Genomic DNA, 27,331 nt, shown 5'->3' with positions numbered 1-27,331 from the left:
TCTTAAATAATCATCACCTAGTGGTGGTCACCTCTCCGGTTTCCTTCTTCCCATACAGTAAACATACATAGCTACGAGGATATATTCGGCATCATATATATGTATGAAGTATAGGAGACATATGGAATAGATCCTACACTCTTGTATGACCATAAACATATTCCGGTTGACATGCAATCATTATGGGCAAGTATGGTAAAAGTGCCCGTTGGAAAACTGGCCACTCTTCTGTATGTAGCATCATTTGACTCAAATTGTTGTTATCTGTGGAATCTCCATGGGCTTCAAAGAGTCGGAAAAATTGTCACTTTGGGTTTTCTTCCCCTCAATTGTACGACAAGGTCTTTCCATCCCAAGAATTTCCCTCACCATATCCCGAAATCTCCTACTCACAAAGCAATATAGGAAGAAATTGACAGCGGTGTTGAGTAAAGCCAACATATTTCCAATATCCATAGCCAAGTGGACTCTCCAGTCCTTGTGGACGGAGGACACATACATGTGAATGATTATGACAATGGTCCGAGGAGCCCAAAGCACAGCAAATACAGTTGTGATGCCGATGAGTATGGCTGTGGTCTTGCCAATTCGAACCTTGTACCTCTTGGTCTCAGACTTCCTTCTAAGCCTAAGGATGATGACGGAGTTGATGAGAAAAAAGAAGGTACAAGGAATGAAGTAAATAATAAAGCAATGGACCCATTTGAGGACACGGTCCAACAAACCTGGTGTTCTAGGGTCCCTCCAAACATCACTCCACCAGTAAAATGGGATGCCGGTCACAAATGATGCTAGAAAGACACTTACAATAATCCTACGTGTACGTTCTGGATAGGAGAGAGAGCGATATTGTAAGGGAAGACACAAGGCTACGTATCGGTCCATAGTTAGGATGACGGTGATCCAGATGGAGGCATGGTTGGAGGAGAACTCGAGGACACTGACCATATGGATGAAAGCGTTGGGCACCTTGCGATGGAGAATGGCCGTCTGAAGAATAAAGCCTACAAAGATGATAAAGATCTGAGTCAAGATGTCAGAAGTGGTGAGGGCCAGGAGGTAGAAATATGAGGATTTCTTGGTTCTGGATGCCAGCTTTGAGAGGGCAACCGCTGTTAAGATGTTCACTGTTGGAAGAGAAGAACATGGCAATCATGAACAATCTAGAACCTCGAATAATTCAGCATCTGGTGGGGATAAGTCTTGGGGCTACACAGCGACATCTAGTTAAATCTATTCTACTACTACAGGGAACAGCGGGCATCGGCTCCCTGTTCCTTCATAGTTATAAACTGTATCAGTGTTTTGAGGACAGGCCGAAAGAGGCGTGGGAACGGGGATAGTATTATTTATTATTTTATTTTCAGGGCTGATATTACTGTGAGGAAGCACCAAAAAGGGCATTATTCTGTGTGTGGGGGCACAAAAAAGGGCATTTTTGCTGTGTGGTGGCACAAAGGGGGCAGTATTACTGTGTGGAACACAAAAAGGGTACTATTAGGCCCCATGCACATGACCGTAGATTTAGTCTGTAATTACGGACACATTCATTTCTTTGGCCGACGGACACCTTCCCGTATATTCCCGTACAAAGGCTCCGCAAAAGATAGGACATGTCCTAATTTTTTGCTTTTTACAGACCATGCTCCCATACTTTACATGTGAGCACGGTCCGCAAATGCGGGTGGCTGTCCATGCCCCTATTCACGGAACTTGATTACGGGCACGGTCGTGTGTACTGTGTGGGGCAGCATTACAGTTTGGGTCACTATCTGACACTATTGATTTCAGGTGAAGTATTTTGGCGCTATTTTTGACGTGAAAATGGTAGGCATAGGCAGCAGGAAAAATAACTGTCATACCTTTTCTTCTGACAATTCCATCTCTGACCTCCCATTAACATCAATGGGAGACAGAGAAAGCGGTTTTCGTGGCCGTTTTTGACTACGGTGCTCAATGGCTGCGGGCAAAAAATGTGGTATATGTTCTGCCGGCAGGTCGAAATCTGTCTCAAAATTTTTGAAGGAACTTTGAGGCAGATTTTTCCGCCTGCAAAAAAACTCAGTGTGAACAGGGCAGTAATGGCGGTTTGGGCCGGATAGAGAAGAATAAGGAAAGTGAACAACTCCAATCAAAAAACCTATAGATATAATTGTATAATTCACAATGTTCGAGAGAGGGGGTGGCTATCAAGGCTATCATGAGAACTTTGCACTGACTCCATTAATGTGTTAAAATGTCCCGGATCACATTAGTGTAAGACGAGTGAGTGGAAGCAGTGACATCCAGACTCATCCATTTCCTCCTGTCCACCATGGTGGCTTTGGTACACTGAGGTAACACAGAGCATCTGTCGGCGCTGTGATCATAGTCACGTCTGCACCATTAACTATGGAGATACAGCTATGGACAAGTCTGGACGTTGTGTAAAGCAAATACACACAGTGATAACCAATGTCCAAGACCAGGTGCCCATGTAAAGATGGCAAACAGCTTGAGGACATTTGTGCACATTCGGCTTCATTGTACACACATTAGGGCCGTTCTGTAGGACAATGCTTCTTACTTTCTCTCTATGGAAAATTACAATCATGAGCCGTGTTTCCACACGTGTTACATAGTGGATGAACACGTCAAGACAAGGCCTATAATATTCTTGCCATCATTGGCAACTAAAAGAATTATGTCTGATGGTCACACGTGGTCACACGTCTGATGTGACCACGGAAAAGCAAATAAAGTTAAAGATAGTATCAGATCGGGTAGGATTTACCATAGGACGGGGGTCTCGCCACCAAGTTCTAGAAGTGTAAACTTCAGAGGCCCTTTTGGAATTTTGCCTATACAGTGCCGCTCCAGACTGTGCCACTGTATGGCACTAATGGGGCACTATGGTCTTTTTTTTTTATATGGTCACTGTATGCACTATTCATATGGGACTATATACCACTATTTAATTGTAAGTGGAGTATTCATGAAATATAAGGCACTGTTTATCTGGGCACTGTGAGGCATTATCTGGATATTGAATGTACTACTTTTCTGAGATGGCACTATTTTTTATGGGCACTGGGTGACACTATCCAGGACCTACAATACTAAGGTAGGAACAACCATCCTGCGAAATAGAAATACACTTGAAGTGTAATGCAATTCATGTGCAGAATGACACATGCACTTATATTATAGTCAATGTACAGAAATATAATCTCACTTACTAATAGGGTATATGTTCCCTTTTGCACTTGCTTACGGGCAGTTCTATTCACCCCACGTGTCATGGTCAATGGCAGTAATTTATAGGACAGCTGTCAGTGCTGCATCATGTAACTGCATTACAGGAGTAAACGAAATCAGAAAGAAACGCGTGGCGTACCGGGTATGCATTGTAACTAGACAATAAAGCCTTGTCTTGGATTACACTGCCTAAGGCTTGTGCTGTTCTTATACTAAAGTAGATTTGTGCAGCTTCAAGACGTGCCCATACGACTGCAAATATGATGAACAGAAGATATATGTATGTGACGCTGACCAGAAGTGGTCACGGGGACCTAATATACTGATAGCTCAGACCTATGACAGTGTTACCACTGGCAATACTAGTGCCTTTGCCAACTACTGTTTTTGCAGATCCTTACCGAAAAAAAAAAAGTTTGGATTGAGTCTGACCATTGATTTCTGTGTTTTAAGATTTTATTAGTAGCTCTAAAAACTAAAAAGGCAATGCACTTCATATCCCGGAATGCACTGCAGCAGAGTAGATGCTACAGCTCTCAAATCTACAAGCAAAATCTGTACAGACATTGAACCATCAGGGGTTACAGGGAGATATAAAGTCGGAGCTATAAATGAGAATTGGGCTTGCACTATAGGACCAAAAGTATACATACTATCTGTCCAACAATTCAGTGCAGTATTATACTGTGTGAGGCATAAACACTACACCTCTCAGATCAATCTGTACAGACGCTGAACCATCAGGGGCTGCAAGGAGATGTGAAGTCAGAGCTAAGGATTAGAATTGAACGTAAAGTAGATATACTATATATCCCACAATCTAGTGCAATACGTGCCTGGCATAAACACTACACACCTCTTGAATCAACAAAGCACAATCTGTACAGACACTGAACCATCAGGCGCTGCAGGGAGATGTGAAGTCAGAGATAAGAATTAAACCTAAAGTAGTTATACTATATATTCCACAATCTAGTGCAGTACGTGCCTGGCAAAAACACTACACACCTCTTGAATCAACAAAGCACAATCTGTACAGACACTGAACCATCAGGGGCTGCAGGGAAATATGAGGTCAGAGTTAATAATGAAAATACTTCCAGTGGTTCATAAGTTCCTGAAAATTCTCAATCCCCTTGTCCTACATCCTGAATTAATAGAATTGTATTGTAGAGGCCTTTCCTTTAATCCAATATACCTATTGCAGCACATTTTGGCACATAGTCCGCAGTCTGCATTATGTTATATTGTTATCTGTTGCATAAAACATATATCTGACCTTTATATACCTAACGTGCCAGGCGTGTTCGAGACGTGGTATAGATTGCTTACTGCAGTTTTGTATGAACCTTACACTGATTTTGTACTCAGATTGGAGGTTAAGTGCCCCTTATTACCACTCTTAAAGAGGTTAACAAAGCTGCAACAATTGGTCCGTGCTTCCTGTATAAATTGACAAATAATGTGTCACATATATTCTATTATTTTCCCTGAAACCTTTTACAGGCATTTAATACAGGAATTAGGAATAATTTACTCATTAGTGGGTGTCCTCACGTAATCAGCCGCATGTTACCAGGGTAATGTAGCTGAACGCAATTAATGGCCAACTACACAATCCTGTACCACGTACACAAGAAGAGAGGAAGATGAGACTTCAGCATCACACAAACCTAGAGAAGTAGTAAAAAGAAAGAAGAAAAAAAAAAGTATAATAAAAGGAAGAAAAAGGAAGAAGAAAAGGAAGAAGTTGTACAAGAACAAAAAAGAAGATAAGAAAAAAAGATGACAATGCGAAAAAGAAGAAATGGCGAAGAAAAAGATGAAGAAGAGTCTAAGAAGAAAACGAAGAAGAGTCTAGAAGAAGCATAAAAAAAGAAGAAACGAAGAGTCGAAGAACAAGACGAACTAGAGTCGAAGAAGAATAAAAAAAGAAATGAGGAAGAGAGGAAGAAGAGTCGAAGAAACGAAGAAGAGTTGAAGAAGATACTGAAGAAGTCAAAGAAGAAGAATAAAAAAGAAGAAACGAAGAAGGGTCAAAGAAAAAAAACGAAGAAGTAGAAGAAGACGACGAAGGAGATGAAGAAATGATGATTAAGAAGAAGGAATACAGAAATTGAAGAAGAAAAAAGAAGAAGAAATAGGTGGATATTAAAGTAGGGGATCTCCATTCTGAGTCTGGGAGATGGGTCCAGTGCCCTCTGCACACCCTCTGAATCAGAAACATAATAGCTTCAATGAAGTGAAGACCACTCATGTTGAGTGTGGAAAACAATTGATTTTGATGGAACCATGGCTGTACTTCAGTTTCCACCACTCCACTGAATTCAATGGGTAGAGAAGATGATATTACTGTTTAGAGATGTTGTAACCGAGGTCGGGGCTATGACAACTCCTAATCTTTTTTTTGGGATGGACAAGACCCTACTACTACTAGGTGGATTAGGCTTATTATTTCAGAGAATTGCCTGGAAGTGGAAATTACTTATTGTTGGGTAGTGAGCCTTTAACATGAAAAGAGTTTCCCACTGAAACCCTAAAATAATGAGGGTGCCTAAAGGGGTTGCCCAGGAACATTGCCACCCTTGTCCTGAGAATAATTTTATCAACTTAGAGCGTGTTAATGCAAACTTGGACAACTTCCACCCACCAATGGCACTCACCTGGTAAGCCAAGACCAAGTAGTATACTATAATATATAACTGGTATATAGCCAAGTACACATGGGGAAGGGTCTGTTTTTTGGCCTTCATCTTCAACTGCCAATAAGGGTGTTTTGTTTTCGCTGGTGTTTTGTAAAGAAATCATCATCAGACGTCATTAGTGCAGCTCTGGGGAGAGAAAGATGAAGATATTAACGTCAATTTATACAAAATGTAAAGCTAATGCAATATCTAAGCCTCATTGCAAGATGGCACATATGGCGGAGGAGATCCACTGGACTATCTGGACGGAAAGATCTGGAACAGAAACATCTAGATTGCAAGTAAAACCATCTACAGCCTTGTCAGAAGGGTTCTTCATGGAAGACTTACTAACAAAATTCTAGTCTCCTGTAGAAGCTAAACCAAGAATTTAATCGACACAAGAATGGAAGCAAAAGCTCTGGATTGACTGGTGAAGATTTGGATATGGTCTACAGCCTGCAATGAATCCCAGTGGAGGTTTATTTCTAAGAGTGCAGCTGGTGGTCAAAATTAATGTAACCCTGAGTGGGAAGACAAATTAGTCCCAACTTGTTCTGTAGGAGGACAAATGACCCCATAAACATGGCCAAGGTCATGAAGAACTATGTTCATAGAAAACTAGAACAAAGATGGTGTGGCCTCCTCAGAGTCGTGACCGCAAAGGCCATGTGGGATTACCTTCAGAGAAAGAAGCAACTGAGAAGGCCAAAGTCTGCAGAAGAACTATGACATGATATCTCCAAGATGCTTTGAACAACTTCCTATCTGACTTATTATAAACTATATGACCAAAAGTATGTGGACACCAGACAATCACACCTATATGAACATTTTGGACATCCCATTCCAACAACTTGTGTGTTATTATGAAGTTGGTGCTCTTATGTGGCTATAACAGCCTCCACTCTTCTGAGAAGGCTTTTCACAAGATTTTGGAGTATGTCTGTGGGGATTTTTGCCCATCCATCCAGAAGAGCATTTGTGAGGTCAGACACTGATGTTGGATGAGAGGGCCTAGCTTGGAATCGACATTCCAATTAAAGTGTCGGATGTGGTTGAGGTCAGGACTCTGTGAAGACACTCAAGTTCCTCCACACTAAACTCCTCACCCCATGTCTTATGGAGCTCGCTGTGTACTCAGGGGCGCAGTCATTCTGGAACAGGAAAGGGCCCAAACCCCACAAATTTCATAAACCTACTCGTGGCAAAGGTGGCATCCTATGACAGTGTGCAGCGTCCATGGCCGAGGACCGTTGGGTTCACTCACCTCCCGACGCTCGCAGCCATGGATCTGTGAGCGCTGGTCCCCATCTCTTTCCTAGGAGACGCCAGCGCTCACTTCCGCTCCGGTCTGCTGTGTCCCGTAGGGTGTGCACGCTCTTAAAGGGCCAACGCGCGCACATGAAAATAATCATCATCATTAACCCACATCATTTCCTAGTCTATAAGAAGGCTCAAGCCCCTCTGATCCTTGCCTGAGCGTTGTTAGTTTATCCCAAGTCTGTCTTGCAAATGGTCACTTAGTGTTTCCTGTTCCAGTTGTTACCCGTGCCCCGTTACCTGTTCCTGTATCCCGTGCTGTGTTCTTGTTCCTGTGCTTACTAGTGTTGCAGTCGTGTCCTACTGCACCTGCTGTCATTTGCCACGTCCAGTGTCCTGCTACATCTCGTACTGCGCGCCACGTCTGGCGCTGCCTGCTGCACCGACCTCCATCCGTGCTGAAGCCACAGCCACTGGACTAGTTCAGGTACCCCAGTGTTACGAACTGCTATAGACTTTTGTATAGTCTGAGACCTGGTCAGCTGCCTCTCCGCTACGGCGGAGCGGCCTAGTGGGTCCACACACCCTGTGACCGTGACACAGTGTTACGTGCAAAGTCACTGAACTCTTCAGTATGACCCATACTACTAGCAATGCTTGTACATGGAGATTACATGGCTGTGTAATGATTTTATGCAATGGGTGTGGCTAAAACACCTAAACTCATATATTAGAAGGGGTGTCTACATACTTTTGGCCATACAGTATAAGTTTATTGCCATGATCATTCTTACCATGGAAACTAGAGGATTGCAGATCTGCAGTCACATCTTGAAGTGTATTTTTCCCCAGTGCTGTAAATATAAAACAAAAATGTCAAAAAGTTAGTTACAGATACTATAGAACATCAGTCATAGGTAGTTGGACAATAAATAAATTTTCCTAGTATGACTATTACATGAAAGCATTTGCCATGAATATCGGATTAGTGGGGGTTCCAACTCTGGGATGTCCGTTCAACAGGCCAAGGCAGCATATAATTGTAGAGGTGGTCTATGAGATTTGTCTAAACCAAGCCAAGGACGCAAAATTTCTTACAAACTGAATGAATGTCCATCCTTCAAGGGGTTGTCTGGATTTCTGACATCCATGTCTCCTCATGAGACAATCCCTTTAAGGCCAAATTGGAAGTGAAGTTTAGTCCTATTCACTTCAATGAAGAGTGAAAGAGTGGCCACATCTCCACCAAGAACGGGAAACAGGACCTCCCAACTGTATCGCCATATCTCCGATTGACATGTTGTAAAAATTAATCTCTGGAAACCCCTTTTAAGCAGCTCCGAAAGGTATGCAATATGCTGCCTTAACAGTGTTTGCATTTCATCCACCACCTGTCTATTTCACGGTATCTTCACACTTGCATGTCGACAGGAGTCCGGGAAGTAATGACCTAATTGGCTTGCCTCCATTAATCCTGTAATAAAAGGTGTGCTAAATGTAAAAATCAATTGACGAATAAAAAGTATTACTAGAGATAGCGCTATTAATATTATCGCCACTTTACGCCAAATTATGTCTATAAATACATTAATCTGATACGGTCTGTATGAGAGCTTCATTGAGTTCCTTCCAACAAACCAACCAGCCGTCCATTGGCTAATAGAACTTTTGACTTAGAGGGCGTCTCTATTGATAACAACTGTGATTGGTTTATTTGGGTGACTACTGACCTCTATCAGAGACCAAATATGACCAAGCAACATTTTGGGTATTCCCATCTCAGACATTTATGGCACAGCCACTGGATATTTCCTCCATAGAAGTGAGTGGAGAGCGACGTGGACACTTCGTCGCGCATTCACTGCCGCTGGATGGGGTCCCACTTAATGTAACCCCTTACGTGATGCTGGGGTGGTACCAAGGCCGTAGCTGTAGGGGGTGAAGAGGTAGCAGTTGCACCCAGGTCCTGATGACTGAAGGGGCCCAAAGACCTATCTGCCACATAAGAGGACACCAACTTTATAAATGGCACATGGTAGGTGGGGTCCCGGTCACAGATTGGGCATTGGGGCCAAGAATCTTTAAGTTACGCCCCTGGGTGGTGAGATGAAGTAATAAGTATGGGTGCAAGAGAAATCTCATAACTGGTTAACAATTACACAGATAAATAAATTTTTGGTCAATTCTCTCATAATAGAATTACATTAGTAGGGTCCGGTAGTGATTTGAGTGGATAGGTCGTGGAGTAAATAGTTATCTCTTCATTAAACAGAGCAAGGGGACCTGTGTGTTCTTGACATCGCCCATAAAGGAAAGACATCTGCTCCAGTCAGGTTCACATGGTGTTGTCCTCATGGGTATTGTTGTGGCAGGGCTCCATGATCGCCTCAGAACACCATTATTGCATGCTTAGACAACTTTAGCTCATATAATATTCTTCGAGTCTTCTTTGAAAATGTAGGGATTCATAGTGGATTAACGGAACATAAAAGAAAGCTCTTTGAAGAAAATGTGATCTTCACCCTTCTTCTTTTTCAAATCACCCTTCCCAGACCTTCTGCTCACCAAGGTCAAAAAATCTAAATCCAAAACCTTTACCATGAATGTTCTAGACTAAGTACCTACCACCAGGTCCTGGGGCCTACCTCAATACATTTCCAAGCCAATGATCCGCTCCTAATCCAAGAGTTCCAACAGGACCAACCAAAATGGTCCATTTCTCATGTATGGTTTGAGAACGACCATCTTCAGTTTTGTAGAGAATGGTAGACGGTTTATGATAGGTTCCTCCATGATGATGAAACATTAACAGCTGGTTAGTCTGGGAACACCACCCCTATATAGTTTATATCCTATTATATTAGAACCTTAATATAGATGAACCTTCTTCTTGTGGATTAAGCCACAAAACGTCCAAAAGCATAACTATGGTAGTAACATACACAAGACTGACGGACATGGAACGGTGAGAAGGAATGAAATAGCAGGAAAGGTCTAGGCGTGTGACTGGGTGACCAAAAGACTTAGCCCCATATGTTCAAGATGGCTGACAATAGTTAAAAGAAACTACTGCTTCAACATTTTGAATTCTTCATCACACCCCATGGTAGACATTCCGATTTCTCCTGGAGGTCCAAGGCTCGGGTTATTTGATACCAGACAGACAGACCAGCTATGGTGCCATATTTACCAACCCAGGTGGTTTACAACTATTGTAAGGGCCAAAGAAATGTTTAATGAAGGACTGAAGAAACGAAAGTTCTTGAAGACTCTGCAGCATATTTCTGTAATTAGTGAATCCCCCTGCCCCCTGAAGCTTTGAATTCCTTTCCTCCATGTAGGAATTGTTCATTACGTGGAAGAGCAGATCGTATAAAAAGACTTAAGATAATCGTTAATTTCCTTGAACCTTCTAATTAAGACTTATTTTTCTATAGGTCTTCATTAGGTTCTCCGGTGATAGGTCCTACTCTAAGTCTCCATGGGGAGTGAATGGAGGGAAAGCCTATTATCCTTATTAAAGTAAATGTCCACATGACTGACCAGATGGCATGACTCCTCTATAATGATCTTAGGAAGATCAGTCCTGCAAAGTGGTTATGGATACGCGGTGTGGTGGTGGAAATACTGATGTATCCCACTGTGGGAAGAAGATAACAAGAATATTCTATATCAAAAAAGTTCTATAGTGAAAAATGCATCAAGTTCTTCTTAAAGGGGACCAGTCATGCTGCAGATGTTGCCCTATCTGTGGGCAGCATCTTAGAGCGGATTGATATAGATATATAGTTTAGTGAGAAAAGGTTCAGTAGAACTTGTCATTTCTTGATATAAATTCTGACTCTAATATTAGGAGTCTGGAGGGCGGTCCTACTCGGTGATTGGCATCTATAGCCGTGACTCCACCCTCTAGACTCATACGCAGGAATTGAAATGAATAAATTACAAGTTATTTTGAAAATTTTCCGATAATATTATATATTAATCTGCTCAGCTCCTCCTGCTCCACAACATACTGCCTAATGATAGGGCGGTATATTAAATGTAACAGATCCCCTAAATAAGTTGCCCCATTATAGACTTTTATGACATGAGAAGTCAGATAATCAATCAATCAATCAATCAATCAATCAATCAATCAATCAATCAATGAATCAGACAGACAGACATTAATTGGTGTGAAAATTCACCTCCCTCTCTGTTACGGATTGCTTCTGCCTGTAGTTCCCCCTCTTTTGACTGTCTCTTGCATAGGGAGAGGAAGTTACATGGGAGGAGGATTGCAACTCCAAGGGAACAGGGAGAAGGTATGCAATTATTGGGCTGTGGCTAACACTTGGGGGGCATTGTGGTTGGTACTGACACTGTAGATTGCATTATATGAGGGGGCACACTGTGGCTGACACTGTATGAAGTCTGGTATTGTATGGGTGACACACTATGGTTGGCACTATATAAATAGCTCACTGTGGCTGACACCATATGGAGGGGCACATTATAGCTAGCACTGTATGGGGATCGCTCTGCATCTGGTACTGTATGGAGTGGTATACTACGGCTGTCACTGTATGGCAGGGCCGGACTGGCCATCTGGCAGTTCTGACAAATGCCATATGGGCCGATGAACAGTGGGCCGCACAAACGATCAGTGTCTCAGGCGGCAGGGTACAGCATTTCTAAGGGGGCGGCACATCAGCTAAGAACTGCTGTCCGACTGTAATAGCAGCCGTGGTCTGTGATGCTATCTAACAAATCTCCCCCTCCAGCCCCCCTTCCCTACTCTTCACACAACCTTCCCTCCTGCTGCTGTTACCAGTCGGGACGTGAGGGAGGGGGAGGGGAGACTGTAGGCGGATCTGTGTTGGGCTGTGAGCAGGAGAAGTGCTGGAGTGAAGAATCTCACCCCATCAACCTGCTGAACTCCCTTCACAAGTATCCTACATAAAAGGTAAGTGCATGTGTGTTTACAATGTGTTACAATGTGTGCATGTAATGGGCATATTTGTGTGTGTGTGTGTGTGTGTGTGTGTGTGTGTGTGTGTGTGTGTGTGTGTGCAGAACGCTATAGCTGTTGTATATATTTCACTCGTAGTTTAACCCCTTAACGACCAAGATATTTTTTACGGTTTTCCATCGTGTCATTCAAATAGCTATAACTTTTTTATTTTTGCGTGGACATTGCTGTCTAAGGTCTTGTTTTTTTGCAGGACAAGTTGTATTTTTTAATAGCACCATTTTTGGGTACATAAAATTTATTTGTTAACTTTTATTAACTTTTTTTGGGGGGGAATAGAATTTTTCATTAAATTTCGCCACACTTTTTTGCGTCCTTAATTTACGCCGTTTACCGTGTGGTATAAATAACACAATAACTTTATTCAGTGGGTTGTTGCGATTTCAACGATACCAAATCTATATAGATTTTTAATGTTCACTTTTTTTTCAAAATTATTTGTTTTTGTGTCTCCATATTTGAAGAGCCGTAACTTTTTAATTTTTTCGCCGATGCGGTTGTATGAGGGCTTTTATTTTGCGGGACGACTTGTAGTTTTTATTGGTACCATTTTGTAGTAGATGCGACTTTTTCATCACTTTTTATCAAATTTTTTTTTACGGCAGGATTAACAGAAAACAGCAATTTCTGCAGTGTTTTTCATTATATTTTTTACTACGTTCACCGTGCGGGCAAAATAATGTAATAGCTTTATAGTTGGGGTCGTTACGGATGTACCAGATATGTGTAACTTTTTTACTTTTATTTTGTTTGTTTTTTAATAATAAAGCACTTTTTTTTTACTTTTTATGAAACTTTTCTTTACTTTTTTTTTACTAGTCCCACTAGGGAACTTTAATATGCGATTATCTGATCGCATTTATAATACACTGCAATACTTCTGTATTGCAGTGTATTACTGCCTGTCCGTTTAAAACGGACAGGCATCTGCTAGGTCATGCCTCTGGCAGGCATTCACTACAGGCAGACCTGGGGGCCTTTATTAGGCCCCCGACTGCCATTGGAGACACAGACACTCGGCGATGGTATCGCCGGGTGTCAGTGGGATGAGAGGGAGCTCCCTCCCTCTCTCCAAAACCACTCAGATGCGGTGTTCGCTATTGTGCACCGCATCTGAGGGGTTAAACGGGTGAGATCGATACTAATATCGATCTCACCCTTTAGAGCAGGGACGCCCCCAGCCCTCAGCTACCTCTGGCAGCTGAGAGCAGGGAGAATTAAAAGCTCCCTTCTCTGTTTACTTATTCCGATGCAGCGACGTAAAAAGGCTACTGCATCGGAATAAGGCCCGTTAGTGACCGACGTAAAAACACGATGGGCCGGTCACTAACGGGTTAAACACTGCAGATTTTACCAATGGATTTAGTTGTGGAAAATCCGCAGCATAAGGGCTTGTCCACATGTATTGGAATTGCTGCAGAAAATGGTGCGGATTTTTCTCAATGTTGGGGGATGGTGACGTCTCCAGTGAAAATGCAGCAATTCAGTCACTTTCCTCAGCGGGGATTGACATGCTGCAGTACGAACTATACACACCGCAGGTCAACTGCTGGTCGGAAATTTTACGCAGCGTGTGGATGAGATTTGATCAATCTCCCCCACGCTGCTGCTACTGTATTCTACTGCGTATTTTCCGTCAAAAATTCCGGAAGGAAAAAACACAACTCAGATTTTTTATATCTTATACTTACCAAGAATGCTGTTTCTTCGTCCGGGCCGGCCTCCTAAGATGACGGCCTCCTGCAGGATGTAGGAGAGAAGCATCTCCATGGTAAGTATCCATTTATTTTTTTTCTGCTCAGTTTTCCGCAGTGGCCATTCCTAGCCGAAAAACTACACCACAATTTGGTGCAATTTTTCAGCATGAATTCCCTGCGGTGCACAGGGCAGATACGCTGTGTGCATTTACAGAGCATATCCGTCCTGTGTGAACATACCCGCCCTGTATATACATATAGCAGCTGCTGTCCTACAAAGATACAGCTGCAAACCACGCCAACGTGCTGCATTCCCATGAGTAAGCTCAGTTTTCAAATGATTGTTAATGTCCATGGAGTTTTTTGCAGACGTTCACAATCATTTAAAAACTGCACCGACGTTTGGTAAAACTGCATGTGCTGCGTGTTGTACTGGACGATGGTTGTTGTTACGATCTGATTGTTTGTATTAAAGGTAATGTACACCTTTGAAAGGGATTTTGTTTATATATGTAAAAATGTCAGTCAGTGTATTTTGTGCAACTTTATAATTAGTTTTTATTAAAAAAATCTTTTTACTTTTTGAGATATAGCTGCTCTGTGTCCTGTATACAGAGCAGCTGTATCTCACGCTGAATCCTGAACACGTCCGGTATGTCGGACAGATGGGTTCAGTGTCAGCGGGTCCTGTGTGTCTGACACGCAGGATACACCTGTAATACATCACATGTAAGGTAGATGTGATAGATTACAGGTGGATACAGTCGACTACTCTATTGGTACCGCCCAAAAAACGGAAACCTTGCGAAACAGAGACAAACAGAAACCATTAGCAACGGAAGCGTTACCATTTCTTGGATGTGCCATTGCCTTGTACTACATGAGCACGCACCATTCAGCGAGTTGTAATCTGCCCGGCTTCATCGCTGCACCGCACATGCCAAGGGACTACAAGGCAATGGAGAAGGCTAGTAGTAATGTAGATCAGTCAGGGGGGATGCCAATCAAGTTCTGGGGGGCGCCATTTCAATCTTTGCCTCAGGCAGCAGAAAAGTTAGAATCGGCCCTGGGCGGAGGCGCCACTGAAACCAGCCGCCGCCACCCCCTTTTGCATTAATTGTACCTGCCTTACAATAACTTGCCTCGCCAATCAGCGCCTTGCAACGATGCTAGCGGCACGATGATGTCATGTGGGGCACCGTATACAGGGGGGCTGTATGTGGGGCACTATATACAGGGTAATTAGAGGTGCAGTGTATGGAGCTATTATATTTAGGGGTACAGTGTGTGTCACCATGAGAATTTTATCTTCGTTTATAGGTGCAGAAATGTTTGAATAGTGAGTAGCTGAAGACATCTGAGCAGCAAACTCTGCAGAAATGGGTAGTGGTCGGGAGAAGTCATCTCTGGACAGGATGGAGAAGAAAAGAGAAAAAGAACAACTAGAATCTGAGATCGTCACTGGTGAGTCACTTAATATAAATGTTTATTCTGCAGCGAGATAATGGGTGGTATGTTTTTTTTTTTCTTCGTGAAACAGCAACTCCCAGCATATCCTTACCATTGTTCGGTCCATGCCGGGAGCTGTAGTTTCACGCTGTACAAACCTATACAGCAGGGGTTGCACTAAATTGAGCTGTATTTGTGCTGGTGCTGTATTTATGTGCTGAGCTTTGTTCTGGTGCTGTATTTATGTACTGAGTTTGGTTCTGGTGTATATATGTACTGCGCATGAGTCATAAGTGTGAGTGCGCATGTGTCCTAGGTGTGAGTGGTGTGCGTGCGCATGTGTCCTAGGTGTGAGTGGTATGCGTGCGCGCGCATGTGTCCTAGGTGTGAGTGGCACGAATGCAGCATGTGTTTAGCTTGTGGGTTTGCCTCTGTTCGTTGTGTGTGTGTGTGTGTGTGTGTGTATATATGTCTGAGTATGAAATCACACTATTTAGTTACACTGTCGTGATAATTTAGCATTGTACACTGGTATAATGTGCTATCTTTATACATCAGTATTAGGCCATGATCACGCACTCGGGATTTGATTAGGACGAAGTCCCTGATTCCACACCCAAATCCCTTTCAAATCCACTAACCTTCTGCATCCATTAATAGTGAATGGGCTATCACATGCAGCAAAAATAAGTCTGCTTCAATTTTTTTCGGTTACGCGAAAAAAATCCTCAAGAATAATGAGCATTTTCATTATTCTCGTGGGAACGTAGCGGATTCATTGGAGTTGGAGCTATCAGGAACTATTCCTTTTTTCATTTACACCTGTTTACACCTGTTTTAATAAATCTCCCCTTGTCTTGTATAGCTGAAAGGTGTTCCCAGCCCAACACTGGCGGCTGCGTATGACCTGCGGTGGGCCTGTGAGGTTAAAAATGCCAGGGCAGATTTAAAGTCCCAGTCCGGCCCTGTCTGGGACCCACGCCTATCTCTAGAACGGGGCACCCTAAACCCTGTTGTTTCCGATCTGTGATGCTGCTAATGCGTGTGATTTTTTACCATGAAGAAGAAAACAGCGTATCTCACTGAGCTACTCTGTTTCCGTAACTCCCATAGTAGTGAATGGCAGTTACGTACGCAGCGTAGCATGCAAGCTATGCAGTTTCCAAAAACTACCATTCAGTTGTATGGGACTTACAGAAACAGCAGAGCTCAGCGAGAGGCGCTGTTTTTGTAACTCAAGACCTTATAACCTTTTTTATGGTCGGAATTCACCTCATTCAGCCGAGCACAGAGCGGTAGAACGGAGTTTAGGGGGCCCTGTTCTAGAGATAGGTGCAGGTCCCAGATGTGGGACCCGCATCTATCTGACATTTATGACATATAAGGTGGAGATGTCATAAATGTCCCTGCTGGGAAAACTCCTTTACCCATTTATTGGATCATCGATAACTTCAAGAAGAGAGGTTCCATTGCTGTGAAGAAAGCTTCAGGGCGCCCAAGAAAGTCCAGCAAGTGCCAGGACCGTCTCCTAAAGAGGATTAAGCTACGGGATTGGTTCTACACCAGTGCAAAGCTTGCTCAGGAACGGCAGCAGGCAGGTGTTGGTGCATCTGCACGCACAGTGAGGTGAAGGCTTATGGAGGCTGGCCTGGTGTTAAAGGGAATGTGTTGCCAGCAAAACATGTTTTGTTTTTTTTAATTAAACATTTAGTGTGTAGGTGTTTAAACATTGTTCAAATTTTTTTATTTTTTTCACGAGTCAGGAAATATTATAAATTAGATTCTAATTTATAATATTTCCCATTGCTGGTCACTAGATGGAGCTATTCCCAAAATTGCAGCATTGCATGTGGTAAAGCAACCACATTGCTTTTTGCTGCAAAATACTGTATTTGCATAAATATAAAAATGCTCATAACTTGGCCAAAAATGCTCGTTTTAAAAAAAAACAAAAACGTTACTGTAATCGACATTGCAGGAGACAATAAGAAAGCTATGATGGTGGTGTGGAGATTAAGTGGTGTCTAAACAGTGAGTGTCTTCAGTGCAGGCCCCTGGTTCAAATCCTGATGTGTGTCCTTGTCTAAAAGGGAGCTCTGCTGGATGGTGTTTATAGTGGTGTGGAGGAAGTGCAGTGAGATTGTTGCTGCATAAGAAAGTTAATTATGTAAAGAAAGTTACTTATGCAGCTGTCTCTTTTGAGACAGCTGCATTTATATAGTAGATTATTGCAGATTTCAGCAATATACTCATCACTCAAACAGGTATCAGAATCCATTCCTTCATAGGTGGACTTTGGGAAAGGGGAAGCAGCCCAAGTTCACTAGTAGGACAACATGGGTGTTAGAACCCACATTGTATAGAAGTGATTCCTGCTCTCAACTCAGATCACACAAGCCACATCTTTTAAAAACGGATAATCGGACCTTCAACAAGAATTTTTTTTAGATCACAATGGGGAGGGTCATGCAGTATGGCAGTGTGGTGGCTTGGGGCTTAAGTGCCTTGGCCTGGTTTGTTATGGAGTAAGCCCATGTCCCTAGGTTCAAAGCATCCTGCATGCTGCTTGTGTATTAGATGGTGTTCTCAATTACACAAGTTTGTTGTTTGTGCTTGGTGATGTTTTTCCAACAATTTTGGCAAGCGGCTGACGCTCAACAGGGCAATGTACTTCTCCTTTAAAAGGATACCTCGCCTTGTGAACCTGCACTGGTGAAAGACTTTCAAAACTGAAACACAGGGTGGAGATCCTGGGGATAGAACCAACATGTCCTTGACACCTCTAGTTTATCAGCAGGGAACTTTACCAGTGCGCTGCCTTAGCTGCTGAGAGCTAGCCACAAACTCTTCCAAAGATGACATGTTCTTATTCCTGCTGGAAGTAATGATTGCATTTGGTCTTATGGGGACAATAAAAAAAAAGCTAAGATACAAGTGTGAGCTGGTGGTGTGGAGATTAAGTGGTGTCTAAACAGTGAGTGTCTTCAGTGCAGGCCCCTGGTTCAAATCCTGATGTGTGTCCTTGTCTAAAAGGGTGGTGTGGTGTGGCGTGGCGTGGAGGCAGTGCAGTGAGATTGTTGCTGGGGATTGGGGATTCCGCTACAGGAGAAGTGCGTGACTACACTGTCCAGATATGGACACAGCGAAGTCACGTACTTCTGCAGCGGAATCCCCGACTCTATGGCCGGGGATTCCGCTACAGGAGAAGTGAGTGACTACACTGTCCATATATGGACACAGCAAAGTCACGTACTTCTGCAGCGGAATCCCCGACTCTATGGCCGGGGATTCCGCTACAGGAGAAGTGAGTGACTACACTGTCCATATATGGACACAGTGACGTCACTCACTTCTGAAGCGGAATTCCCGACCTGTGGCAGGGAATTCCTCTTCAGGAGAAGTCAGTGACTACATTGTCCATATATGGACATTGAAGTCAGTGACTTCTCCTGGAAGGGGGGGGGGGGGGGGGGTGGGTGCAACCTACAGGGGGCTGTGTGGGATCACCTACAGGGGACTTGGTGGCATCACCTACAGGGGGCTGGGTGGCATCACCTACAGGGGGCAGGCTGGGTGGCATCACCTACAGGGGGCAGGGTGGGTGGCATCACCTACAGGGGGCTGGTGGGTGGCATCACCTATGGGGCAGGGTGGCATCACCTATGGGGCAGGGTGGCATCACCTATGGGGCAGGGTGGCATCGCCTACAGGGGCAGGGTGGCATCGCCTACAGGGGGCAGGGTGGCATCACCAACAGGGGGCTGTGTGGCATCACCTACAGGGGGCTGTGTGGCATCACCTACAGGGGGCTGGGTGGCATCACCTACAGGGGGCTGGGTGGCATTACCGACAGGGTGGCATTACCTACAGGGGACAGGGTGGCATCGCCCTACAGGGGGCAGGGTGGCATCACCAACAGGGGGCAGGGTGGCATCACCAACAGGGGGCAGGGTGGCATTACCTACAGGGGGCTGTGTGGCATCACCAACAGGGGGCTGGGTGGCATTACCTACCAGGGGGGCTGTGGCATTATCTACAAAGGGCTGTGTGTGGCAACAAATTTAAATGAAATTCATCCGATTTTAAAACGGACAGGGAAAAAAACTGATGCAAATCGGGTCCAAATCGGCCGGTAAAAACGGCAACTCGGCCCGGAACGGAATCGGAACGGATGCAAATCGGATGCAAACCGGCCGGGAAAATCGGCCAAAAACGGCCGATTTTCCCGGCCGACACTCGGACCCTGTCGTGTGAATGAGGCCTTAAGAAAGCTAAGATGCCAGTGTGAGCTGGTGGTGTGGAGATTAAGTGGTGTCTAAACAGTGAGTGTCTTCTGTGCTGCCCCTGGTTTAAATCCTGATGTGTGTAGTGGCAGTGAGATTGTTGCTGCAATAAGAAAGTTACTTATGCAGCTGTCTCTTTTGAGACAGCTGCATTTATATAGTAGATTATTGCAGATTTCAGCAATATACTCATCACTCAAACAGGTATCAGAATCCATCCCTACAGAGGTGGCACTTTGGGAAAGGGAAAGCAGCCCAAGGTCACCAGTGGGACAACATGGGGGTTAGAACCCACATTGTACAGAAGTTATTCCTGCACTCAACTCAGATCACACAAGCTGTGAGCTAGCTGCACAGCAGCTTTACAATAGCTACAATAGCAACAATAGCACATCTTGCACATCTTTTAAAAACGGGTAAACAAGAAAAACTTTAGATCACATTGGGGGATGGAGTAGTATGACAGCATGGTGGCTTAGGGCTTAAGTGCCTAGGCCAGGTTTGTTATGGAATTAGCCCATGTTCCTAGGTTCAAAGCATCCTGCTTGTGTAGTAGATGGTGGTCTCCTCACTTATACGAGTTTTTTTTGTGCTTGGTGACATTTTTCCAACAATTTTGGCAAGTGGCTATCGCTCAGCAGGGCAATGTATTTCTCCTTTAAAGGGATGCCTCGTCTTGTGAACCTGCACTGGTGAAAGACCTTCAAAACTGACACACAAGGAGGAGATCTTGGGGATAGAACCAACATGTCCCTGACACTTCTAATTTATCAGCAGAGAACTTTACCATTGCGCTACCTCTGCTGCCAAGAGCCAACCACAAACTCTTCCAAAGATGACATATTGTTATTCCTGCTGGAAGTAATGATTGCATTTGGTCTTATGGGGGCAATAAGAAAGCTAAGATGCCAACGTGAGCTGGTGGTGTGGTGGTGTCTTCTGTGCAGCCCCAGGTTCAAATCCTGATGTGTGTTCTTGTCTAAAAGGGAGCTCTGCTGGGTGGTGTGGAGACAGTGCAATGAGATTGTTGCTGTATAAGAAAGTTACTTATGCAACTGTCTTTTTTGAGACAGCTGTATTTATATAGTAGATTATTACAGATTTCAGCAACATACTCATCACTCAAACAGGTATCATAATCCATCCCTGCCCAAAGTCACCAGGAGGACAATGTGGGGGATAGAGCTGACATTGTAGAGAAGCAATTCCTGCCCTCAACTCGGATCACACAAGTTGTGAGCTAGCCGCACGGCAGCTTTACAATGATGTATTCTTCACATCTTTTAAAAACGGGTAATCGGAACTTCAACAAGAAAAACCTTGGATGACATTGGGACATGACAGCAACTTGGGGGTTATCTGCTTTTAAGGCTGGAGATCCTGGAGATAGAACTCACATCGTCCTCACACCTTGAATTTATCAGCAGACATCTTTACCCGTGCGCTACCTCTGCTTTCAACTGTTGGCAACAAATTCTTCCAAAGATGACATGTTCTTATTCCTGCTGGAAGTGACATTTACATTTGGTCTTATGGGGACAATAAGAAAGCCCAGAGATCGACCTGAGCTGGTGGTCTGGTGCTTAAAGCAGTGTCTTCTGTTTGGACCCTGGTTCAAATCCTGAAGTGTGTCCTTGTCTGAGAGGATACCTCGCTGGGTGGAGGCAGTGTAGTGAGGAGGTTGCTGCATAAGAAAGTTACTTATGCGGCTCTACCAGTTCTCTTTTACAGAACATTATTGCAGATTTCAGCAATATACTCATCACTCAATCAAGTATCCCGTTCCGTCACCCCGTAGGTGTTGCTCTAAGGGGAAGGGGGGAAAGCTGAATGTTGAGCACATAAGCTGTGAGCTCGCTGCTCCACCGGAACGCATTTTCACCTCATAAAGAAGTGCGGTAATCTGACATTCAACAGAAATCACTTTGGACCGAATCGACCGACGTGCGCTGTGTGCTGTGACTGGGGGGCTTACGGCCAGGGCCGGTTTTAGACAGAGTGTGTTGGCTGCTGGGGCTTGTGTGCCAGGGCTGCTTTTATGTCTCAGTGCGGCCCTGCTTTATGTGGATACACTATAGCTGCACTGAGTGCAGGGCACGCTCTACTTGGCACTGTATAGGGGTATACAGTGGATCACACTGTATTGGATTCGCACTGTAGCTGGTTGTGTCTGGCTGGGATTGTCTGGGGCCACACTGTGGCTGGCTCTGTATACGGGCAAACAAAGCTTGCATTGTATTGGGGTCGCTGTGCGGCTGGCATTGTATGGAGGGTACACTATGGTGAAACACTAGCTAGAACTGAATGGGGGGCACACTATGCATGGCACTGTATTGGGTATACTGTGGCTCACACTGTATTCGGTGCACAATGTAGATGTTGAGTCTAGGGGGCACACAGTAGATGGTTGTTTATGAGGGTCACACTGTGGCTGGGATTGTCTGGGGCCACACTGCAGCTGGCTCTGTATACGGACATCCAAAGCTGGCATTGTATGGGGGTTGCTCTGCGGCTGGTGTTGTATGGAGGGTACACTATGGTGAAGCACTGTATGGTGACACGCTATAGCTGGCACTGATTGGGGGCACACTTGGCTCACACTGTATTGGGTTCCAACTGTAGCTGGTTGTGTCTTTGAGCACAAAGTGACTGACTCTATAAGGGCACACAAAGCTCGTATTGTATGGGGGTTGTTGTGCGGCTTGCGCTGTATGGAGGGGTACGCTGCGGCTGTCACTGTACAGGGAAACACTATGCATGGCACTCTATAGCAACGTACTGTGACTGACACTGCATGTCGGGCACACTATGCTTGGCACACTATGGCAGGCACCTTATGGTCTGCACTGTATGGGGGTAACAAACTGTAGTGTTGCGGTTTTGTGCTCTGCCAGTACTTCAATATGTGAATAAGCCATTAATGTGTAGAATCTGCTCCTCCCACCGAGTCCAGATCACAAGATAACGCAAAGTGTCTAATTTGTTTTACTGGTCGCTGGCCCCTGCATGGAGCTGAGCAGAGCGGTTATATCCCAGCTACTGGAAGGAAATGCTCCAGCCGCCAGGGAACAAGGGGTTAACTCCGGCACACAGCGCTGCACTTGGTTAATCTCATTAAATCCAAAACATAAATTATTATCGACCGCTCAGGGTAAATAAAGCCATTAGCAATAATAGATGCTGTTAATATGTGTACTCTCCGCTTCAGAACCAGCCCACCGGGAGGCAGCAATTCAATAGATGTGTGATCAAGATCTGGGGGACAGTTAACCCTTTCCCCCGACAAGAGGGCGCATAAAAAGATTAGATTAACTGTTTGATATTTCCTTAAAGGGGTTGTCCAGGATTAGAAAAACATGCCTGCTTTCTTCCAAAAACAGCGCCACACCTGTTCACAGGTTATGTGTGGTATTGCAGCGCAGCCTCATTTACTTCAATGCAGTGGAGCTGTAATTCCGGACACAACCCATGGCCAGGTGTGGCGCTGTTTCCTCAAGAAAGCAGCCATATTTTTATAATCCTGGACAACTCCACTTAAAACCATCAAAATGAAGTTTCAACTTGTCTGGAAGCTGAGATACAGGATGATGTTTGACAGTCTCCTCACACTGAACGCCTTGGACAGATTTACTCATAATTGCAGCCCAAATAACACCGTCATAAATTGCCAAGGTGCTGCCATATACAGACTATACAATACCGCAATATAGTGCCGAAATAATATGCAGAATCCAAAGAATACACTATACTGCCATATACAGACTATATTATAGCACCATATAGTGCCCAAATAATATGAAGTATCCAAAAAATACATAATAATGCCATATACAGACTATATACCACCACCACATAGTGCCCAAATAATATGCAGTATCTAAAGAATACATAATACTGCCATATACAGACTATATAATACCACCATATAGTGCCCAAATAATATGCAGTATCCAAAGAATACATAATACTGCCATATACTTCGTACATACTAATATTCAATTTCCAAAAACCTACCATACACAGCTAAATAATGCCAGGTGATTTTGGTTTGTTCTTGGAGGTCCCCTAAGAAACAGGTGGCCTGGGCAGGGGCCCAGCGCCTAAAACCAGCCTGTTGAAAGGGACGCTCAGTCAAAATGATAGTTTCAGACTCCCTAACAATGGTGTAAAGAAATAGTTGGTTGTTACAGGGCAAGTCCCCACCCATTTTGCTCTGACAGGGGCAGTGGCGGATAATAGGATGGGCAAAAGTGGCAATAACACTTGTAAGTGCGCCCCCGGTTGGTGGAAGCCTCCATCATGGCGCCAGTTTTATTTAAGAGAAGTATAGCACTTTTATTTGAGCCTTATAGACCATTGTTCTAGTGGCACTTATGGGACGGTTGTCTTATATAGTATTTTTTTTTTTAGGTACAGTATGGTGGCATTATATGGCGGTATTATATTCCATTACCCTCCTCACAAAAAAATGGCAGGGGGCCTCGCACATTTTAGCCATAGGACCTCAACAGACCTTGATCCGGCCCTGGCATATCTGTATATATACACACATACATATTTATTCATTGTGTAATGACAAGTTCCTTAACTTTCACATATATTTTGTTTTAATTGCTCAGCTTGCTGTCAGTGAATGGATACATTTGGGGTAGATTAACGACTGTGCCTGCGTCTAGAATTCGGCACATTTCATTCAAGAGCAGATCTTTGCGCCTCACTAGACACGTGGCTTACAATTCTCCAAATTTAACCAAACGAAAACTAATTTCTGCCTAATTTTATGCCACCCCTTGATTGGCTTATTTTGGTGTAAAAATGTTGGCGCAATTTGACACATCCCTTTACCTTTAAGCTACGCCCCTTGTCGGACAAGCACCTGTTCTGTTTGGCAAATTTCATTGATCAATTTATCTAAAATGATTTTATGCCAAAAAAAGGAAAAAAAAAAACTTTTACAATTTTAAATCTGCCCCAATGTTTCTATCCAGACACTGGAAACCTGTCCAGATTTTGTCCTGCTCACACAGCTGCAGTCTCTTTCAATGTATTACTCCATTGAAATAATGGGACTGAGCTGCAATACCTCACACAACCTGTGAACAGGTGTGGCGCTGTTTTTGAAAGAAAGCAGCCATGTTTTTCCAATTCTGTACAACCCCTTTAAGTAAGTTGCTGTAATCCTGCAATTTTACTACAGCTCGCACACCCCCTAATGTCGCCGTGTAGCCTCGGTCCAATGCGTTGACCTTTTTTGCCTAGAATTGTTTTTGAACACCCATCCATCTTTCCCAGACTCCCGAATGGCAAATCTGCCGGCTTATGCAGGAACAGGGAATATATTACTGCGTGACATCCCTTTGGGATCTAGGACAGTGACCATATTGGTTGTCACCCAACTTTCCCAGACTCTTAAACTTCCTTTAAACCAGAATTATATTACATCCATTTGTCAAGTTCTAGTCCGGGCTACGCAGCGATATCTGCTCCCCACAGAGCAAAGGTTTATGAACACGTAGACAGCGCTGAATATATCTCCGGTGACAGCAGCGCTTATATACGCTCTCATGAAGTGCCGAGCATGCAGGAATAGAAACGGGTCATGTATCTCTGAAAGCCGATGGTCCATGAAATGTTATATAGACACGTGACAATTTCGCCACCGAAATCCTAACCAATCGTCCCTCACAAGAACCCACAGCAATCAATAACATTGATCTCAGCGCAACTCTATAGTGTTCTATGTGCAGGACTTCAGATATGTGGAGGGACCTGGGCAAAACTTTGTGTGGGGACCGCCTTACCCACACCATAGAGAGCCAGGAAAATAATATACTTATAATATACTTATTTTCTATACAGTTGTGCGGGCTACGCTTTCAACACAGTTGAGGCAAAGGTGTACCCAAGTATACCAGCCAAATTAGTGCCAAATGGGCATAACGTAGAGCCCAATCATGGTGTGAACCTAGCCTATCAGCACCTGAAATATACTGCCATACAGTGCACACGTAACAGTGCCTTAAAATACTTTCATACGGAATTCAGATAACGATGCTAAAAAGACTGCTATACAGTGCTCAAGCAACAGTGCCTAAATATACTGCTATGCACTGCTCAAGTATCAGTTTCTAAAAATATTGCTATACAGTACCCAAATAACAGTGCCTAATTAATACTGCCATAATACTCCAGTAATAATTCCAAAATAATCATGCCATACAGTGCCGAAAATACTGCCATACAGTGATCAAGTAACAACGTCTAAAAGTATTGCCATGCAGTGCAAGCAAAAGTTCCTAAAAATACTGCCATACAGCGCTCAAATAGAAGTGTCTAATTAATGCTCCAGTAACAGTGCCTAAATAATCATGCCATACAGTGCTCAAGTAACAGTGACTCAAAAATACTGCCATGCAGTGCTCAAGTAGCAGTGTCTAACATGCTTCCCTACAGTGCTAAAGTGCCTTAATAGTACTACCATACAGAGCTCAGGTAACACTGCCTTTATATACTTCTATACAGTGCTCAAGCAACAGTGCCTAAAAATACAGCCACGCAGTGCTCAAATAACAGAGCCTAAAAATACAGCCACGCAGTGCTCAAACAGTGCCTAATTAATACTGCCATACACTGCTCTAGTAATAGTGACTAAATAATACTGCCATACAGAGCTTAAATAGTTTGTGTGGCTCTCAAAGTCTTGGTTTGTGATGTGGTGGGAGCAGAAAAGAAAAGAGGGGTTTGCTGTATGTGCATCCTTCTTCTTTAATTGTTTTTTTTTAAAGGACCAGATCTGGTGTTCCCTCTTCGCCAATGTTAATATTGTACCATCTAGCACCAGGATACTGTATGTCATAGCACCTCAATATTAACGTCTGCCTTCTGTGGATGGATGGATGGATGGATGGATGGATATGAGATAGATAGATAGATATGAGATATATAGATAGATAGATAGATAGATAGATAGATAGATAGATAGATAGATAGATAGATAGATAGATAGATAGATAAATTAAACATATTTCCATGCTACATTGTTTGCTTGCCTTGTATACTATCACTTTACAATACATAATACATGCTGTATCCCCATTGTAACCGCTTCCGTATTTTACACCCCCTAAATTGTGCCCCCTGATAGAAATCGGATACACGGGTGGCTTCTTACCTTGCTGCTGTCACATGGGCTTGTGTGTGGCTGGAGGTGCAGGTTATCAGAGGAGCACATTATTTCCAGGCATGCTGAGAGTAGAGAGGCTGCGGGATGTGCCTGCTGGGAGTAGTGACAGGAGAGGTGTGTGACACTGAGGAGGTGTGTTCCTCCTTCCCTATACATATGTATGGATATAATGCCCCCCGCTCATATAGAACATTCTATACACAGCTCATGATCACTGGATGCACCACATTTCCCAAATGTTCTAACAAGTTGTGGAAAATTCGATTCCGCGCTACTTAGTTATATCAGATTCGGGGACTGCTGGGTGACAACCTATATGACCACATAGGGGTTGTCACCCAGTTTTGCAGATGCCCTGAATGGCAAATCTACATAATTTCGCAGCAATATAGGGGTAAGCATTCTACACTATTGAGCTTTCCTGTTCAGGTACGAATTAAAGGGTCACAAGTTGTGATTGGTGGAACCCCGCACTCATCGCAAAGGGGCTGAAGACACGTTTAGCTGAGCACTCTGGTACC

At 43.8% G+C, this 27,331-nt stretch overlaps 1 protein-coding gene across 1 annotated transcript; it reads right to left on the bottom strand.

Annotated features, from left to right (window-relative positions):
- Positions 1–21: 21 nt before the first annotated feature.
- On the bottom strand, positions 22–27,331 carry GPR142 (G protein-coupled receptor 142). Its single transcript, XM_075845343.1, has 4 exons — positions 26,799–27,331; positions 7,979–8,038; positions 5,901–6,068; positions 22–1,127 (listed from the first exon to the last, which is right to left on the bottom strand). The coding sequence occupies exons 3-4, from the start codon at positions 6,046–6,048 to the stop codon at positions 250–252; spliced, it is 1,026 nt and encodes a 341-aa protein (XP_075701458.1). The 5' UTR covers positions 6,049–6,068; positions 7,979–8,038; positions 26,799–27,331; the 3' UTR covers positions 22–249.

This window comes from Rhinoderma darwinii, chromosome 13 (genome assembly GCF_050947455.1).
Source record: "Rhinoderma darwinii isolate aRhiDar2 chromosome 13, aRhiDar2.hap1, whole genome shotgun sequence".
Classification (NCBI taxonomy): Eukaryota; Metazoa; Chordata; class Amphibia; order Anura; family Rhinodermatidae; genus Rhinoderma; species Rhinoderma darwinii.
Note: the sequence above shows the minus strand (reverse complement) of the source record. Positions and strands in the feature narration are given on the sequence as shown.

What these genes read in the sequence shown, in the direction of transcription:
- GPR142 (XM_075845343.1), bottom strand. Translation starts at nt 6,048, where the DNA reads ATGATGATTTCTTTACAAAACACCAGCGAAAACAAAACACCCTTATTG. An exon ending in ACTTGGTCTTGGCTTACCAG is followed by an intron (nt 1,128 to 5,900) that starts GTGAGTGCCATT and finishes CTCTTCCAACAG; the next exon opens with TGAACATCTTAACAGCGGTT.